Here is a 19,770-nt window from a genome sequence, read left to right on the forward strand (position 1 = left end):
AGCCCAGTCTCCTTCCTGAGAATCTTCTCTTTTGTTTATTGCTTAGCCACTCACTAGTCCCCAGCATCTTTGCCATTTAGTCATGTATTGATATACTGAGGGACCCACAGGCCACTCTCTGAAGCTGAAGAGTCAGCATCAATTCGGGTATGATTCACAGCAAACCTTACCCAAACTACTGCCCCCCAGAAGCTTAAGTGGGACAGTTATGTCTGGATCCAAGGCTACTTGGAGATTGGCTCTGGACAGTCTTGCAGCTCCATAAGAAACCCCCACAATGGTTAGGTCATTTCTAGAAGAGTTGTGCCATGGCTGCTTCCTTGGTTGGCTTTGAACAGACGTATCTACTTGGAGATGTCTCTCAGCCTGAGCTAGATCCATTTCATTTCAATTAGGGGCATTTCTAGTTTCACTGGGGTATCTGGATGGTTTAAGCTCAATTCCAATGTATTCTTTGAGAGAACAGGTAGCTTGAGAGCCTAGCCTCAAAGAAAAACTGGAACAAAGAGGAGGTCCCCATGCCCATAATAAAAATTGATGAGGAGAGGGCATCTGTGGACAGAACTCTTGTCCCACCAGTTGTCTTGTGATGGACTGTCACCTATGGCAAAACAGTTCCACAGACCCTATAGTCAGGGTCTTGTGGCCTGTGGTAAGGTGGCACTCTGGTGTTTGTGTGCAGTTCCTCAGGTACATAACAACTTTCTGACTGTAAATAACAAACCAGCAAATGAGAAGCGGGATGATTTGAGGAAACTTCCATGTATAGCATTTTGCATTCTGACTCTCAAATGCCTAGTTCTTCCCGGTTTCAATAAATCCTCACATCTTTCATTGCTTCCACCATCTTGCAATGTGAGACCACTGGGTCACCGTCACCACCACCAGATGTGTTCCTTGGACTTTGGATTTCCCAGCCTCAGAAACTAGCTGCTGGTCAATCTCCTTTCAGTGCCAGTGAGCTCACTTCCTCCATGTCCTCCAAAGACATCACTGCTCCCAACTCGATCCCCAGCCCACCCAGTGCACGCGGAGCAGGGAGACATCCAACAGGGGAGGCAGAAGCTCCACAGAGACCACAGGCCCTGTGGTGCTTGCACAACCCAGCAGGTAGGCCTCACCGACACTACCTGACTCCATTCCTGACCCGGCCGAGTGTGCGCAGAGCAGGGTGATGTCCAGCAGGGGAGGCGGAAGTTCCACAGAGACCACACGCCCTGTGGTGCTGGCACGCAACTCAGCAGGTAAGCCTCACCACTGCCACCTGACTCCATCCCCAGCGCAGCCGAGTTTATGCTGACCAGAGAGGTGGCTCCCCGGAGAGGCCCAAGACCCAAGGCAACCATGCACCCAAGGCACTAGTGGCCAACTGAGCAGACACTGAGGTAGTCATACCAAATTGGCAACCACAGCAACATGCTAGCCAGACAATAGTGTGAAACCAGTGGACTGTGAAACCCCCTGCCACAATGACTAAACATCAAAGAAAAGATACCAGAAATATAAAAAATCAAGAAAGTACAGACCTTTTTCAAGATGGCGGCGGCTGCGGCGGCTGGCGCGGAGTAGCTGAGGTGGAAAAGGCGGCCACTGGGACTTAGGCAGCCGGAAAACTTGTGGTCCTTCCTCTCGCCATCTCTTAAGGGAGGACTGCTGCTGCTGACCGGTCGTGGGGGGTGACCGCCACTTTGCCCCCGGCAGGAGAGGCTGCCTCATTTACAGACAACAGCTTTAAAGTGTGGAGCAGGAAAAGAACTGTTTCTTAGCTGCAAAAGTGAGTCTAGAAACAGGGAACACGGCGCCAGGGCTGCTGTGGATGCAGCCAGGATCCCGGAGGCCGGGGCCGCGCTGAAGGCGGCCAGCTGCCCTATTCAGGATTCGAGGTTTCAGGCCTGGCATTAAAGAAGATTCCTGGGAGCGCCCGAGCCGCGCCGTGACTGAACAGCCTGAGGCGGCAGCAGCCGAGAACTGGGAAAGGCGGCAAACCAGAGACAGAGAGCGAGCACCCGACCTGGCACAGCACTGTGAGTGATCCCTGGCACAGCTCTGTTCGGGGTGTGGATGCCCAAGCGGCCCCCGCCTGCACCACCAGCCCACTCACCGCCGGTGCTGCCTCCATTTTCCCAGGTGCGGGCAGCTCCGCCCTGCTCGGCCATCACTGAGCCCTCCCACTTCCTGGCCTGGCGCCAGGCTTTCCGGAGCTTGCGGACTGGCCTTGGCTCCCACTCCCTCCGCGGTTCTCTGGCGGGGCTGGTGGCGGAGGGCGTCCCGGGCCAGTTTAGGGAGGGCAAGGAAGTACGGGCGGGCCGACTGTCACTCCACCATACCCTGGACTCCGGCCCCAGGTAAACTCCCTGTTACTGGGAGGCAGATACCATCTGTGCGGCCACCAGTTTGGAAAAAACCCTAACGAATTTCTGGTTGGGAATAGTGTGGTAGGAGAGTTCCCAGGTCCGCTTGAACCTGCCGGAGACCAGGCTGCAGGTGGGCGCTAGACTCGGTTTATACTGGGGGGATACAAAGGTGAACAAGACCCGAGAAAGATCTACATAGTGCCACAAAGGCACCCAGAGAGACCGGTCGTCTGTGCCCAGCAGAAACCTGGTAGACTTCCTGGGCGAGGCGGTACCGAGCAGGGTCTTGAAGGCCCAGCTGTTAGACGAGGGGTGCAGAAGACACGCCCCAGCCCAGCACAGTGCGCACAGAGTGGGGAGACGTGCGGCCAGGGAGGCGGAGACTCGACAAAAACCACACACCCGGTGGGGTCGCTACGGCACGATCTAACAGCCTGGGCCAGAGCACACGGAACAGGGAGAAGTCCTGCACAGGAAGTGAAAGCTCAACAGAGATCACACACCCTGTGGTACGTGACCCACCAGCCCAGCAGAGTCCAAGCTGACCAGAAAGGTGGCTCCCCGGAGAAGCCCAAGACCCGAGGCAACCACACACACAAGGCACTAGAGGCCAACTGAGCAGTCACGGCGGGAGCCATACCAAATTGGCAACCACAGCAACATCCTAGTTAGTCATTAGTCTCAAACCGGTGGACTGTGAAACCCCCGGCCACAATGAATAAACACCAAAAAAAAGATACCAGAAATACAAAAAATCAAGAAAGTACACCACCAAAAGTTAATAAATCTCAAACTCTAGATCCTATAGAACAAGAAGCCCTTGAAATGACTGACAAGGAATTTCGAGTGATAATTCTAAAGAAACTGAATGAGATACAAGAAAACTCAGCTAGACATCATGATGAAATGAGGAAAAGTATACAGGATCTGAAAGAGGAAATGTACAAGGAAATCAATGTCCTGAAAAAAAATGTAGTAGAACTTGCTGAACTGAAGAAGTTATTCAACGAAATAAAAAACACAACGGAGAGTTTAACCAGCAGTCTTGTCGAAGTTGAAGAGAGAACCTCTGAACTTGAAGATGGGCTGTTTGAAATAACACAAGCAGACAAAAAGAAAGAAAAAAGAATCAAGGACATTGAAGAAAATCTGAGAGAGATATCAGACAACCATAAGCGATCAAATATCCGAGTCATGGGTATTCCAGAAGGGGAGGAAAATGGAGATTCCATTGAAAACATATTCAACAAAATAGTGGCAGAAAACTTCCCAGGTATAGGAAAAATCACAGATCTTCAGATCCAGGAAGCTCAACGATCTCCAAACGTATTCAACCCAAAAAGGCCTTCTCGAAGACATGTCATAGTCAAATTGGCAAAACTCAGAGACAAAGAGAGAATCTTAAAAGCTGCAAGAGAGAAGCGTCAAATCACCTATAAGGGAGCCCCAATCAGGTTAACATCAGACTTTTCATCACAAACCCTAAAAGCTAGAAAGGAATGGGATGATATATTCAAAATACTAAAAGACAAAGATTGCCAGCCAAGAATACTCTACCCTGCAAGGCTATCCTTCCGAAATGAGGGGCAAATAGTATATTTCTCAGACAAACAAAAACTGCGGGAGTTCACTACCACAAGACCACCCTTACAAGAAATCCTCAAGGGAGTACTGGGTTTGGTTCCTGAAAAATAACTACCACTGCCATAAAAACCCAAGAAAAATCTAAACCCGCTAGTATAATAAAAGTGGCATTCATGAAGAGAAAACAAGCTAACAAAAACACTATCTACAACCTAAGGAACCAACAAACACAGAAAACAAACAGTAAATCAGAAAGCAAGGAACAAAAGACAATTAAGATAACCAAACAACCAATAAAATGCTAGGAATAAATCAACACCTTTCAATAACAACTCTTAATGTAAAAGGCTTAAATTCCCCAATTAAAAGACACAGACTGGCTGACTGGATCAAAAAGCTGGACCCAACTATATGCTGTCTACAAGAGACCCACCTCACCCATAAAGATTCACACAGACTAAGAGTGAAAGGATGGAAAAAGATTTACCATGCAAACAGAAAAGAAAAACGAGCTGGAGTGGCTATTCTTATATCCGACAAAATAGACTTTAAACTAAAAACCATAAAAAGAGACAATGAGGGACACTACTTAATGATAAAAGGACTGATCCATCAAGAAGACATAACAATCATAAATATGTATGCACCCAATGTTGGAGCAGCCAGATTTATAAAACAAACTCTATTAGACCTAAAGAAGGAAATAGACACTAATACCATAATAGCAGGGGACCTGAACACCCCACTGTCAATATTAGACAGATCATCTAGGCAAAGAATCAGTAGAGAAACACAAGATCTAAACAAGACTCTAGACCAATTGGAATTGGCAGATATCTACAGAACATTCCACCCAACAACCTCGGAATATTCATTCTTCTCATCAGCACATGGATCATTCTCCAGGATAGATCACATATTAGGTCACAAATCAAGTCTCAATAAATTCAAAAAATTGGAATTATCCCATGTATCTTCTCAGACCACAATGGATTAAAACTAGAAATTAATAACAAACGAACCTCTGGAAACTATACAAACACATGGAAATTAAACAGCATTCTACTTAATGACATATGGGTCCAAGAAGAAATCAAGCAGGAAATCAAAAAATTTATTGAAACTAATGAAAACAATGATACATCATACCAAAACCTGTGGGATACTGCAAAAGCAGTATTGAGGGGAAAATTTATTGCATTAAACGCTCACTTCAGAAGAATAGAGAGATGGCAAGTGAACAACCTCACACTTCACCTTAAAGAACTAGAAAAACAAGAACAATCCAATCCTAAAGTTAGCAGACGGAAAGAAATCATTAAGATCAGAGCAGAACTGAATGAAATTGAAAACCAAAAAACAATTCAAAAGATCAACGAATCAAAAAGTTGGTTTTTTGAAAAGATAAATAAAATTGACAAACCATTAGCATGGCTAACAAAAAAAAGAAGAGAGAAGACTCAAATAACCAAAATTAGAAATGAAAAAGGCGATATTACAACTGATTCATCTGAAATACAAGGAATCATTCGAGACTACTACAAACAACTATACGCCAACAAATTTGAAAATCTGGAGGAAATGGATAAATTTCTGGACACACACATGCTCCCAAAACTGAACCGTGAAGACGTAGAAAATTTGAACAGACCAATAACAATAAAGGAGATTGAAGCTGTTATCAGAAGGCTCCCAACAAAGAAAAGCCCAGGACCAGATGGATTCACAGCAGAATTTTACCAAACATTCAAAGAGGAATTGACACCGATTCTTTACAAACTATTCCAAAAGATTGAAACGGACGCAAATCTCCCAAACTCATTCTATGAAGCAAACATCATCCTGATACCAAAACCAGGTAAAGATATAACCAAAAAAGAAAACTACAGGCCAATATCCCTGATGAATATAGATGCAAAAATCCTCACTAAATTACTACCAAACAGAATACAGCAACACATACGAAAAATTATTCATCACGATCAAGTGGGATTCATCCCAGGGATGCAAGGTTGGTTCAACATACGCAAATCAATAAATGTGATACACCATATTAATAAACTCAAACACAAGGACCATATGATCATCTCTATAGATGCTGAAAAAGCATTTGATAAAGTTCAGCACTCATTCATGACAAAGACCCGCTATAAGTTAGGTATAGAGGGAAAGTATCTCAACATAATTAAAGCCATATATGACAAACCCACTGCCAATATCATCCTGAATGGGGAAAAGCTGAAAGCTTTTCCTTTAAGAACAGGCACTAGACAAGGATGCCCACTCTCACCACTCCTATTCAACATAGTGTTGGAAGTACTAGCCAGAGCAATCAGAGAAGAGAAGGAAATAAAGGGCATCCAGATTGGAAAAGATGAAGTCAAACTGTCCCTGTTTGCAGATGACATGATCCTATATATCGAACAGCCTAAAACCTCTACAAAAAAACTCTTGGAATTGATAAATGATTTCAGCACAGTAGCAGGATACAAAATCAACACACAAAAATCAGTAGCATTTCTTTTCTCCAATAGTGAACATGCAGAAAGAGAAATCAAGAAAGCCTGCCCATTTACAAGAGCCACCAGAAAAATAAAATACTTAGGAATCGAGTTAACCAAGGAGGTGAAAAATCTCTATAATGAGAACTACAAAACACTGCTGAGAGAAATTAGAGAGGATACAAGAAGATGGAAAGATATCCCATGCTCTTGGATTGGAAGAATCAACATAGTGAAAATGTCCATACTACCCAAAGTGATATACAAATTCAATGCAATCCCCATCAAAATTCCAAAGACATTTTTCTCAGAAATGGAAAAAACTATCCAGACATTTATATGGAACAATAAAAGACCACGCATAGCCAAAGCAAGTCTGAGCAAAAAAAATAAAGCTGGAGGCATAACACTACCTGACTTTAAGCTATACTACAAAGATATAATAACCAAAACAGTATGGTACTGGCATAAAAACAGACACACTGACCAATGGAATAGAATAGAGAATCCAGAAATCAACCCACACACTTACTGTCAGCTGATCTTTGACAAAGGCATCAAGCCTATTCAGTGGCGAAGGGACTGCCTCTTCAGCAAATGGTGCTGGGACAACTGGATATCCATATGCAGGAGAATGAAACTTGATCCATACCTCTCGCCGTATACTAAAATCAACTCAAAATGGATTAAGGATTTAAATATACACCCTGAAACAATAAAACTTCTTAAAGAAAACATAGGAGAAACACTTCAGGAAATAGGACTGGGCACAGACTTCATGAATACGACCCCAAAAGCACGGGCAACCAAAGGAAAAATAAACAAATGGGATTATATCAAACTAAAAAGCTTCTGCACAGCAAAAGAAACAATTAAAAGAGTTAAAAGACAACCAACAGAGTGGGAGAAAATATTTGCAAAATATACATCTGACAAAGGATTAATATCCAGAATATATAAGGAACTCAAACAACTGTACAAGAAGAAAACAAGCAACCCGATTAAAAAATGGGCAAAAGAGCTAAGTAGGCATTTCTCTAAGGAAGATATACAAATGGCCAACAGACATATGAAAAAATGCTCAACATCACTCAGCATCCGGGAAATGCAAATCAAAACCACACTGAGATACCATCTAACCCCAGTTAGGATGGCTAAAATCCAAAAGACTATGAACGATAAATGCTGGCGAGGCTGTGGAGAAAAAGGAACTCTCATACATTGTTGGTGGGACTGCAAAATGGTGCAGCCTCTATGGAAAATGGTATGGAGGTTCCTCAAACAATTGCAGATAGATCTACCATATGACCCAGCCATCCCACTGTTGGGAATATACCCAGAAGAATGGAAATCATCAAGTCGAAGGTATACCTGTTTCCCAATGTTCATCGCAGCCCTCTTTACAATAGCCAAGAGTTGGAACCAGCCCAAATGCCCATCATCGGATGAGTGGATACGGAAAATGTGGTACATCTACACAATGGAATACTACTCAGCTATAAAAACGAATGAAATACTGCCATTTGCAACAACATGGATGGACCTTGAGAGAATTATATTAAGTGAAACAAGTCAGGCACAGAAAGAGAAATACCACATGTTCTCACTTATTGGTGGGAGCTAAAAATTAATATATAAATTCACACACACACACACACACACACAGACACACACACACACACACACGCACACAAACCGGGGGGGGGAAGAAGATATAACAACCACAATTATTTGAAGTTGATATGACAAGCAAACAGAAAGGACATTGTTGGGGGGGAGGGGGGGAGGGAGAAGGGAGGGAGGTTTTGGTGATGGGGAGCAATAATCAGCCACGATGTATATCGACAAAATAAAATTTAAAAAAATAAAGAAATAAAAAAAAAAAAAAGAAAGTACAGCACCAAAGGGTAATAACTCTCAAGCTCTAGATCCTGTAGACCAAGAAGCCCTTGAAATGTCTGACAAGGAATTTTGAGTGATATTTCTAAGAAAACTGAATGAGATACAAGAAAACACAGCTAGACAACATGATGAAATGAGGAAAAGTATATAGGACCTGAAAGAAGAAATGTACAAGGAAATCAATGCCCTGAAAAAGAATGTAGCAGAGCTTGCCAAGCTGAAGAATTCATTCAATGAAATAAAAAACACAACAGACAGTTTAACCTGCAGGCTTGCAGAAGTAGAAGAGAGAACATCTGACCTTGAAGATGGGCTGTTTGAAATAACACAGGCAGACAAAAAAAAAAAAAAAGAAAGAAAGAAAGAAAAATGAATTACAAGCATTGAAGAAAATCTAAGAGAGATATCAGACAACCTTAAGCACTCAAATATCAGAGTCATTGGTATTCCAGAAGGGGAGGAAAAAGGAGATTGCATTGAAAACATATTCAACAGAATGTTGGCAGAAAACTTCCCAGTTATTGGAAAAGACATAGATCTTCAGATTCAGGAAGTTCAAAGATCCCCAAATGTATTCCACCCAAAAAGGTCTTCTCCAAGACATGTTATAGTCAAATTGGCAAAACTCAAAGACAAAGAGAGAATCTTAAAAGCTGCAAGAGAGAAGCGTCAAATCACCTTTAAGTGAGGCCCAATCTGACCAACATCAGACTTTTCCTCACAAACCCTAAAAGCCAGAAAGGTATAGGATGATATATTCAAAATATTAAAAGACAGAAATTGCCAGCAAAGAATACTCTACCCTGCAAGGCTATCCTTCTGAAATGTAGGGCAAATAGTATATTTCTCAGACAAACAAAAACTGTAGGAGTTCACTACCACAAAACCACCCTTACAAGAAATTCTCAAGGGAGTACTGGGTTTCACACCTGAGAAACTACTACCACTGCCATAAAAAGCTAAGAAAAATCAAAACCCACTAGTATAATAAAAACGGCATCCATGAAGAGAAAACAAACAAAAAGGCTATCTACAATCCAAGGAACCAACAAATACAGATAACAAACAGTAAATCAGAAAGACAGGAACAAAAGACACCTAAGACATCCAAACAAAAACCAATAAAATGCTAGGAGTAAGTCAACACTTTTCAATAACAACTCAATGTAAAAGGCTTAAATTCCCCAATCAAAACACACAGACTGGCTGACTGGATTAAAAGGAGGACCCAACTATATGCTGCCTTCAAGAGACCCACCACACCCATAAAGACTCACATAGACTAAGAGTGAAAGGATGGAAAAAGATTCACTATGCAAACAGAAATGAAAAATGAGCTGGAGTAGCTATTCTTATATCTAAATTCTTTTATCTTATTAAATAGACTTTACCCAGCTGCCAACATCTTGGAAGCTTTGAAGCTTAGCAGAGAAGGGAAATCCATTGAGAACAGTCTGTAAAGAGCATCAATGAGAACTTCCTTCAGAGCTAAATCCGAGTATACCATCCAGAACCTGAAAAAAATTAAGTCTGGATAAAAGAAAGAGAACAGGATTTAAGTGGGGAAAGGAAACAACAAGATGGCGTCAGTCGAAGCAGCCTGAGGCCCGCGCCAGATGCAGCTGTAGCAGAATCGGCACAAAGTAACAGCTTCGAAAGTGTGTCTTTACCTTGCCGAGAACCAGGAATCTTCCCCCAATCTGCACACATGACCGGCCGTTGCGCCGCGGCCTGCATCACAGCCGCAGCCACAGACGTGGAAACATGAAGGCCTGAGCCCGCATGCGTCACCCCGGGCTGCGGTAGCGACCTCGGCTTCTGACCCCCCGCCCCCACCTGCCCGTTCCTGGAGCTGGAAGTGAATCAACCTGTGGGCCAAAACAGGGAGACGTCCAGCGGGAGAGGCGGAAGCTCCGCGGAGAACACATGCCCTGCAGGGCCACCCATCTCACGATCCAGCAGATAGGCTTCACCTCTGCCACCTGGCTCCATTCCCAGCCCAGCGCACACAGAGCGGGGAGACGTCCGGCAGGGGAGGCGAGAACTCCATGGGGTCCATGCTGCTGCCGCGCAATCCAGCAGCCAGCCCAATGTGTACGGAGCACAGAGTCATCCAGCAAGGGAGATAGAAGCTGCATAGAGTCCACACACCCTCTGGGGGGCCGCTGCCACGCGATCCAGCAGCAGGTATGCTACAGCGCTGCCACCCGGCTCCATCCCAAGCCCAGCCTAGTGCACACAGAGCAGGGAGACATCCTGCAGGGGAAGGGGAAGCTCTTCAGAGATCACATGCTCTGCAGTGCCTTGGCGCATCCCAGCAGCCTGGGCCAGAGTGCACAGAACAGGGAGAAGTCCAGCATGGGAGGTGGAAGCTCAGCAGACACCACACACCCTGCGGTACTACCCCGTGACCCAGCACCCCGGCAGAGTCCAAGCTGACCAGAGAGGTGGCTCCCCGGAGAGGCCCAAGACCCGAGGCAACCACACATACAAGGCACTAGTGGCCAACTGAGTAGTCACTGAGGTAGCCATACCAAATTGGCAACCACAGCAACATCTTAGTCAGTCAATAGTGTCAAACGTGTGGACTGTGAAACCCCCTGCCACAATGAATAAACATCAAAGAAAAGATACCAGAAATACGAAAAATCAAGAAAGTACACCACCCAAAGATAATAAATCTCAAGCTCTAGGTCCTATAGAACAAGAAGCCCTTGAAATGCCTGACAAGTAATTTTGAGTGGTAATTCTAAAGAAACTAAATGAAATACAAGAAAACTCAGCTAGACATCATGATGAAATGAGGAAAAGTATACAGGACCTGAAAGAAGAAATGTATAAGGAAATCAATGTCCTGAAAAAAAATGTAGCAGAACTTGCCGAACTGAAGAAGTTATTCAGCAAAATAAAAAACACAACGGAGAGTTTAACCAGCAGGCTTGTGGAAGTTGAAGAGAGAACCTCTGAACTTGAAGATGGGCTGTTTGAAATAAGACAAGCAGACAAAAAAAAAAGAAAAAAGAATCAAAGGCACTGAAGAAAATCTGAGAGAGATATCAGACAACCTTAAGCACTCAAATATCTGAGTCATGGGTATTCCAGAAGGGGAGGAAAATGGAGATTGCATTGAAAACATATTCAACAAAAGAGTGGCAGAAAACTTCCCAGGTGTAGGAAAAATCACAGATCTTCAGATACAGGAAGCTCAACGATCTCCAAACGTATTCAACCCAGAAAGGTCTTCTCCAAGACATGTTATAGTCAAATTGGCAAAACTCAAAGACAAAGAGAGAATCTTAAAAGCTGCAAGAGAGAAGCGTCAAATCACCTTTAAGTGACGCCCAATCTGACCAACATCAGACTTTTCATCACAAACCCTAAAAGCCAGAAAGTAATGGGATGATATATTCAAAATACTAAAAGACAGAGATTGTCAGCCAAGAATACTCTACCTGACAAGGCTATCCTTCCGAAATGAAGGGCAAATAGTATATTACTCAGACAAACAAAAACTGCAGGAGTTCACTACCACACGACCACCCTTACAAGAAATCCTCAAGGGATTACTGGGTTTGGTTCCTGAAAAATAACTACCACTGCCATAAAAACCCAAGAAAAATCTAAACCCACTAGTATAATAAAAATGGTATTCATGAAGAGAAAACAAACAAACAAAAACTCTATTAATAACCTAAGGAACAAACAAACACAGAAAACAAACAGTAAATCAGAAAGCAAGGAACAAAAAACACCTAAGACAACCAAACAACAATTAATAAAATGCTAGGAATAAATCAACACCTTTCAATAACAACTCTTAATGTAAAAGGCTTAAATTCCCCAATCAAAAGACACAGACTGGCTGACTGGATTAAAAAGGAGGACCCAACTATATGCTGCCTTCAAGAGACCCACCTCACCCATAAAGATTCACATAGACTAAGAGTGAAAGGATGGAAAAAGATTTACCATGCAAACAGAAAAGAAAAACGAGCTGGAGTGGCTATTCTTATATCTGACAAAATAGACTTTAAACTAAAAACCATAAAAAGAGACAATGAGGGACACTACTTAATGATAAAAGGACTGATCCATCAAGAAGACATAACAATCATAAATATGTACGCACCCAATGTTGGAGCAGCCAGATTTATAAAACAAACTCTATTAGACCTAAAGAAGGAAATAGACACTAATACCATAATATCAGGGGACCTGAACACCCCACTGTCAATATTGGACAGATCATCTAGGCAAAGAATCAGTAGAGAAACACAAGATCTAAACAAGACTCTAGACCAATTGGAATTGGCAGATATCTACAGAACATTCCATCCAATAACCTCGGAATATTCATTCTTCTCATCAGCACATGGATCATTCTCCAGGATAGAACACATATTAGGTCACAAATCAAGTCTCAACAAATTCAAAAAAATTGGAATTATCCCATGTATTTTCTCAGACCATAATGGATTAAAACTAGAAATCAATAACAAACGAAATTCTGGAAACTATACAAACACATGGAAATTAAACAGCATTCTACTTAATGACATATGGGTCCAAGAAGAAATCAATCAGGAAATCAGAAAATTTATTGAAACTAATGAAAACAATGATACATCATACCAAAACCTGTGGGATACTGCAAAAGCAGTATTGAGGGGGAAATTTATTGCATTAAATGCTCACTTCAGAAGAATGGAAAGATGGCAAGTGAACAACCTAACACTTCACCTTAAAGAACTAGAAAAACAAGAACAATCCAAACCTAAAGTTAGCAAACGGAAAGAAATCATTAAGATCAGAGCAGAACTGAATGAAATTGAAAACCAAAAAACAATTCAAAAGATCAACGAATCAAAATGTTGGTTTTTTGAAAAGATAAATAAAATTGACAAACCATTAGCATGGCTAACAAAAAAAGGAGAGAGAAGATTCAAATAGCAAAACTTAGAAATGAAAAAGGTGATATTACAACTGATTCAGCTGAAATACAAGGAATCATTCGAGAGTACTATAAACAACTATACACCAACAAGTTGGAAAATCTAGAGGAAATGGATAAATTTCTGGACACACACAAGCTCCCAAAACTGAGCCATGAAGATCTAGAAAATTTGAACAGACCAGTAACAATAAAGGAGATTGAAGCTGTTATCAGAAAGCTCCCAACAAAGAAAAGCCCAGGACCAGATGGATTCACAGCAGAATTTTACCAAACATTCAAAGAGGAATTGACACCGATTCTTCACAAATTATTCCAAAAGATTGAAACAGACGCAAATCTCCCAAACTCATTCTATGAAGCAAACATCATCCTGATACCAAAACCAAGTAAAGATATAACCAAAAAAGAAAACTACAGGCCGATATCCTTGATGAATATAGATGCAAAAATCCTCACTAAAATACTAGCAAACAGAATACAGCAACACATACGTAAAATTATTCACCACAATCAAGTGGGATTCATCCCAGGGATGCAAGGTTGGTTCAACATACGCAAATCAATAAATGTGATACACCATATTAATAAAATCAAACAAAGGACCATATGATCATCTCTATAGATGCTGAAAAAGCATTTGATAAAATTCAACACTCATTCATGACAAAGACCCTCTATAAGTTAGGTATAGAGGGAAAGTATCTCAACATAATTAAAGCCATATATGATAAACCCACTGCCAATATCATCCTGAATGGGGAAAAGCTGAAAGCTTTTCCTTTAAGAACAGGAACTAGACAAGGATGCCCACTCTCACCACTCCTATTCAACATAGTGTTGGAAGTACTAGCCAGAGCAATCAGAGAAGAGAAGGAAATAAAGGGCATCCAGATTGGAAAAGATGAAGTCAAACTGTCCCTGTTTGCAGATGACATGATCCTATATATCGAGCACCCTAAAGCCTCTACAAAAAAACTCTTGGAGTTGATAAATGATTTCTGCAAAGTAGCAGGATACACAATCAACACACAAAAATCAGTAGCATTTCTGTTCTCCAATAGTGAACATGCAGAACGAGAAATCAAGAAAGCCTGCCCATTTAAATAGCCGGGTGGCAGAGGTGCAGCCTCCATGGAAAATGGTATGGAGGTTCCGCAAACAATTGCAGATAGATCTTTCGTATGACCCAGCTGTAATCATCAAGTCGAAGGTATACCTGTTCTCCAATGTTCATCACAGCACTCTTTACAATAGCTAGGAGTTGGAACCAGACCAAATGTCCATCATCAGATGAGTGGATATGGAAAATGTGGTACATCTACACAATGGAATACTACTCTGCTGTAAAAAAGAATGAAATACTGCCATTTGCAAAGACATGGATGGACCTAGAGAGAATTATATTAAGTGAGACAAGTCAGGCACAGAAAGGGAAATATCACATGTTCTCACTTATTTGTGAGAGCTAAAAATAAATAAATAAATACACAAAAAAATGGGGTGGGGGGAAGAAGACACAACAATTACAATTCCTTGAAGTTGATACAAGCAAACAGAAAGGACATTTTTGGGAGGGATGGTGGAGAGGCAGGTGGGAGGGAGGTTTCGGTAATTGGCCACAATAATCAACCACATTGTATATTGACAAAATAAAATGAAATTTGGAAGAAAAAAAAAAAAAAAAACCAAAGACATCACTGCTTCTCCCAGCAGCCTCCCCATCTGGAAATGGTCTTGAGATTCACCTGAAGGAGAGTACTTGACTCAGCATGCATACAGCAGGAATACCTGAGACACAGTCCTAGGCTAAAAAAAAACCAAAAATATATCCTCACAGAATCTAGCAGCACCACTAACCCATTCTACCATCCCTTGTCCTTCAGGCCAGTGGAGATTTTGCCTGCATTCGGTTACATCCAGTTCCAGTTCTTATATCCTCAGTGTTCTGCACACCTCCAGAACTGACTTTACCTTCACACACCACTGAGGCACAGTTCTGGATACTTAACTGTTCTTCAGTTTTCACCCAAACCTCAGCTGACCTTTGTCTGGCCATTTTCTACCCATCCCCACTTTACGCTCCCCTCAGGTCCCAGCAGCCCTTACAAATTCCTTTTGGAGACCATTTCTCTAACCAGTACAGAAACTGTCATTTGGACAATATATGCAGATTTGGGGGGAGATATGGATTAGCTGACAAAACTCCTCATGTGGTTTGGAAAATCAAACCTCTAAGGTGTGATAAAGTCTCCTCACTTTCACCCTCCTCTGTTGCCACCAACCCAATCTTCCATTGTTGTCCTTCTCTGGGCCTCTCACTGCTCTTCTAGCCAGAGAGGACACTGCAGGCTTTTGTCCTGTTGAGATGTGAGCTGTGGCCACAGGGGGAAGAATGTTGGTCATGGCCAGGAAGGAGGAGGTACAGCATGTGCGACACAATTGTGTCACTCACTGACTCTTCACTGTTTTTTGTTTATTTGTTTGTTTTCCGGTTGGCTGGTTTGGGGATCCAAACCCTCCACCTTGGTACTTTTTGTGTCCAGGTATTTTATGTGGCTACTTCCCGCCAGCTGAGGCGTCTGGACTCTGTCACCAGGTCCCCAATCTACTCTCACTTCAGTGAGACTGTATCAGGCTTGCCTGTTATTCGCGCCTTTGAGCACCAGCAGCGATTTCTAAGACACAGTGAGATGGAGATCGATACCAACCAGAAATGTGTATTTTCCTGGATTACATCTAACAGGTGAGACTCTCTCTGGATATTTACCCAAATGTGTGCTTTGGGGTTCTGAATGTTTGAGATTAGTCATGGGAGTGCAGGCATGGCCATTGGGTGGAATTCACTGTGGCCACACACACCTGTCATGCTGTGAACGTAGGTAAAAGAACGGAAGAGCATTGGAGTCAGAGACTGGGTCCCCTTGCTAGCTCTGCCAGTTACTCAACCGGGTGAATTGCTTTGACTTCTCTAAGGAAAATCTCAGTTTCTTTGTTTTTACAATGGTTAGAACACAACCGACCTCACAGGGTTCAGTGGAAGTCAGGTGACAATTGTTAGCATTTTGTAGCCCACCCTACACATGCTAGGTGAACTGGACATTCTGTGTTTGCTTCCTTGAGAATGGACGTGAGATTCTCCATAGGCATGATACTCTCTTTAGGGGCAGAAAGAAGCGGAGGTTGGAGAGAGGACAGTTGGGAATTTTTAGGTAAAACCATTGATGAGAGAAGTGGAAGCTCACATCATGTGAGACGAATTCCTGAATAGGGTAAGCATTATTTTGCAGCATCACTAAACACTGGCAGGCAATGATATGTCCTTAAAGGAGGAAAGTTTTTTCCCAGGAAAGGAAAATTTTTGAGTGGCTTTCAAAGTGTCTTGAGGTATTAAGGGCAGGCTAATGATGCTCAGTATTATTTGGCATGTGGAGAGGTTAGTAATTTGATTGTACAGATATTTTATTTCTTAGAGACATTACAAGAAGGAAAAGGCATAAAAGTAAATCCTTTTAAAACCTTGTTGTAAAATAAGTATCATATTTATTTGTATGCATGCTAGAATTCTTGGTGTAAACTTACTTAAACACATTATATTTGGGAAAGCCAATTTTTATAAACTGTGTCTGTGAATGAGTACTCTTCAGTTCTCTACAAAGCCCCAATGTATCTCCTTGTGATCACCTCACACCTAAATTCCCTGCACGTTCAGCTTCTCCATGTTTTTAAACACTGAAATCTAACAGGGTACATTGAACCTCCCTATGGTACTTACTTTTTAACCTTACATATGGATTCACAATGGCATTGCTGCTCTGACCTGATCCAGAGAAATCACTGGGAGCATTCATTAAAAATGCATATTCTTGAACCCTATCCTAGGTGCCCAAAATCAGAATCACCTGAGGATGGGTCCATTAAATCTTCACATGAATGTGTAACATTGTATTTTTAACAATCCTCACCATTTGGCAAGTTTGGGAGACATGCACTGTAGGATCCCCTTAGTTTAGCAAACTCCTCTAAGATCTTTAAAGTGGAATTTATTTGCTTATAAATAAAACAAAACAATTTAATAGACTTTTAGGAATAACTGGTATTCTTGAATTCAAATTGAAGTACCTCCTAAGAGTGAATCCCTACCAACTCAGACCCTCTGAGAACATTGTATGAAAACCAAAGTTCTGGTGAAGGTGAGGAAGTGATCAATGACGCCTCTCTCTCTCTGGTTCTGTTGCCCCACAGGTGGCTTGCTGCTCGCCTGGACCTGATTGGAAGCCTGGTCGTCTTGCTTTCATCCTTGATGATGGTTATTTACAGAGATACCCTAAGTGGGGACAGTGTGGGCTTTGTTCTGTCCAATGCAGTCAGTGTGAGTCTGAACGTTGGGAGTTTGGCTAAGTTAATGGACTTATTCTTAAGTCTGGTGCATACAGTGGAGTTTGTGCTCTTGATTCCTCTCTAGACCCAGAGGGACTAAAAGGAGACTGAGTTTCAAACCCTGGCTCCATCTTTCACCCATGCACATGCTCCTTACTCTTTCTAAGCAGGCATCACTGTCATCTGGAAACATGCACATATTGTTGCTCTCAGGGCTCAAGAAGGGAATTTCATATGTTTCAATCTAATGGTTCCCTGTTTCTTTGCCTCTTTGTTTGTCTTTAGACCAAAGACAGAATAAATAAATTTCCTCCCCAGAATATAGCAAATAGAAAGTCTTTTGAAGAAATAACTTCTCCTGTGTTTGTTTTTCTTAGATCACAGAATAATTGGAGCTAATTCTAATAAAGAAATAGAGTCTGATACAACAATATAATATATCCCAGTGCAGCAGCCCCAGCATGACTAGGGGATAAATGCCAGACATTAGTATTTCCCAGCACTTAAGACAGTGGCCAGCATTACAGACACTGTTCAAAAAATATTTGTTCAGTAAATGTATCACTTGACCATCTTTCAGGGTATCTTTTCAACTAATTTTGGGGGATTTGCATAGCCACAAGTGAGCATTACATACTGCTGACTTCATTAGAAGTTAATAAGGCCCACTGTGATCATTCCAGGGCACCCAAAAGGACTCTGTTATTCATCACAGTCACTTGGTTCCTTGTGCCACTGCTTAATCCCCCCATTTTGAGGTTTATTAACCCAGGACAGACAAGGCAGAGGGTCAGGAAAGTGTTAGATTGAACCAATACAAAACCACTCAAATATCAGCAATTACATTGTGGTTCAATCTTTACAAAGTGGTTACTCTTAGTCCCCGTGATCCTGTCCTCTGCAGTCTGTGGCTCCCTTTTTCTAACCACCCTTCATTCGACAAAAAGTCCCTGTGCCTACGTGCGAACTCTCGAATCTTTGCCTGAAAGAAGCTTGCATCTGAGTAATCCACAGATTACCTGGCCTCTAGACTGGTCTGGACATGACAACCCTTTTATTGGTGGTTAGATGTATCTTTGTACTGGCAGGGAGGCACCTGGAGGTTATGGGAGTACAGGAGGGCAAGGGTCCATGTGATGGCCCCATCTTGAGGGCTGATGTTGAAGGACAGCAGAGAGGAAGGAGGCAGCTTTTTGGAAGGCCTTTTCCTACCCTGTGTCTTTCCTCTTGCTCTTTCCCGTTTGAAGACTGCCATCCATGACCACTTGCACAAAGGGCACTAAGATTATACATAGGAGACCTTAGCTCTTGTCCCATTCTACCAAGTGCCTGCCTCCCCAACCCCAGCTTTAGCCCCAAACCACTCCAAGCTCATGTTGCCCTTCATGACAGCACCACACAGTTGAACACTTAATCATTCTCCAGCCATTCAATGCACTGGTCTTATTTCCTGCCCCAAGGAGGTGAGGATTGTCTTTCTTCCTTTTCCTTGCTCTCTCATACAGTCCAGCACAGTGCTGGGTACAAAGTATGCACTGACTGACGTTGTGGTTTGACTAGTGAGTTGGTTTCAGAGCCTGAGATGATTTCCATTTGTTTGGTTTTTCTGTAGATCACACAAATCCTCAATATGCTAGTGAGGATGACGTCAGAAATAGAGACCAACATTGTGGCTGTTGAGCGAATCAATGAGTATATAAAAGTGGAAAATGAGGTAAGAGAAAAACCCACGAACAAGGCAAAAATCCTGCGACACCTTTAAGAGCGCATCTTTACTGTTTCTCAATATTTCACATGGGTTCATAGTGGTTCTCCAAAAATTTCATTTGCTCTCATTCAAAGGACCTAATTTCTTCAAACTTAGACTAGGAAATGGTTTGGGAGAAGTCAGGGCATGGAATGCCCCGAGTTAAGTGGCAACTTCATTCTGGAGATCTACAGAGCAACCTCATGGAACAGGAATTCTTTAATCGAATAAGGTAGAAACCTCTGGAAGTACAAATCCAGTTCAGTCTATCTGGTGCAGATGCTCTCAGGTAGCTGGGACACAGCTATCCTCTTCCTGTTCTGTGACATGAGTCCTATGAGGACTGTTTGG

General features: G+C 42.4%; 1 protein-coding gene across 1 annotated transcript in view; it reads left to right on the forward strand.

Annotated features, from left to right (window-relative positions):
* Nucleotides 1–19,770, forward strand: part of LOC134382026 (ATP-binding cassette sub-family C member 2-like) — an 89,666-nt gene that overhangs the window by 63,621 nt on the left and 6,275 nt on the right. Inside the window, exons 25-27 of the mRNA XM_063102109.1 lie at nt 15,839–16,038; nt 17,538–17,664; nt 19,285–19,386. Coding sequence (XP_062958179.1) covers nt 15,839–16,038; nt 17,538–17,664; nt 19,285–19,386 — 429 coding nt within the window. The remainder of the gene's footprint in view (nt 1–15,838; nt 16,039–17,537; nt 17,665–19,284; nt 19,387–19,770) is intronic.

The sequence above is a fragment of the Cynocephalus volans genome, chromosome 7, assembly GCF_027409185.1.
Source record: "Cynocephalus volans isolate mCynVol1 chromosome 7, mCynVol1.pri, whole genome shotgun sequence".
Lineage (NCBI taxonomy): Eukaryota > Metazoa > Chordata > Mammalia > Dermoptera > Cynocephalidae > Cynocephalus > Cynocephalus volans.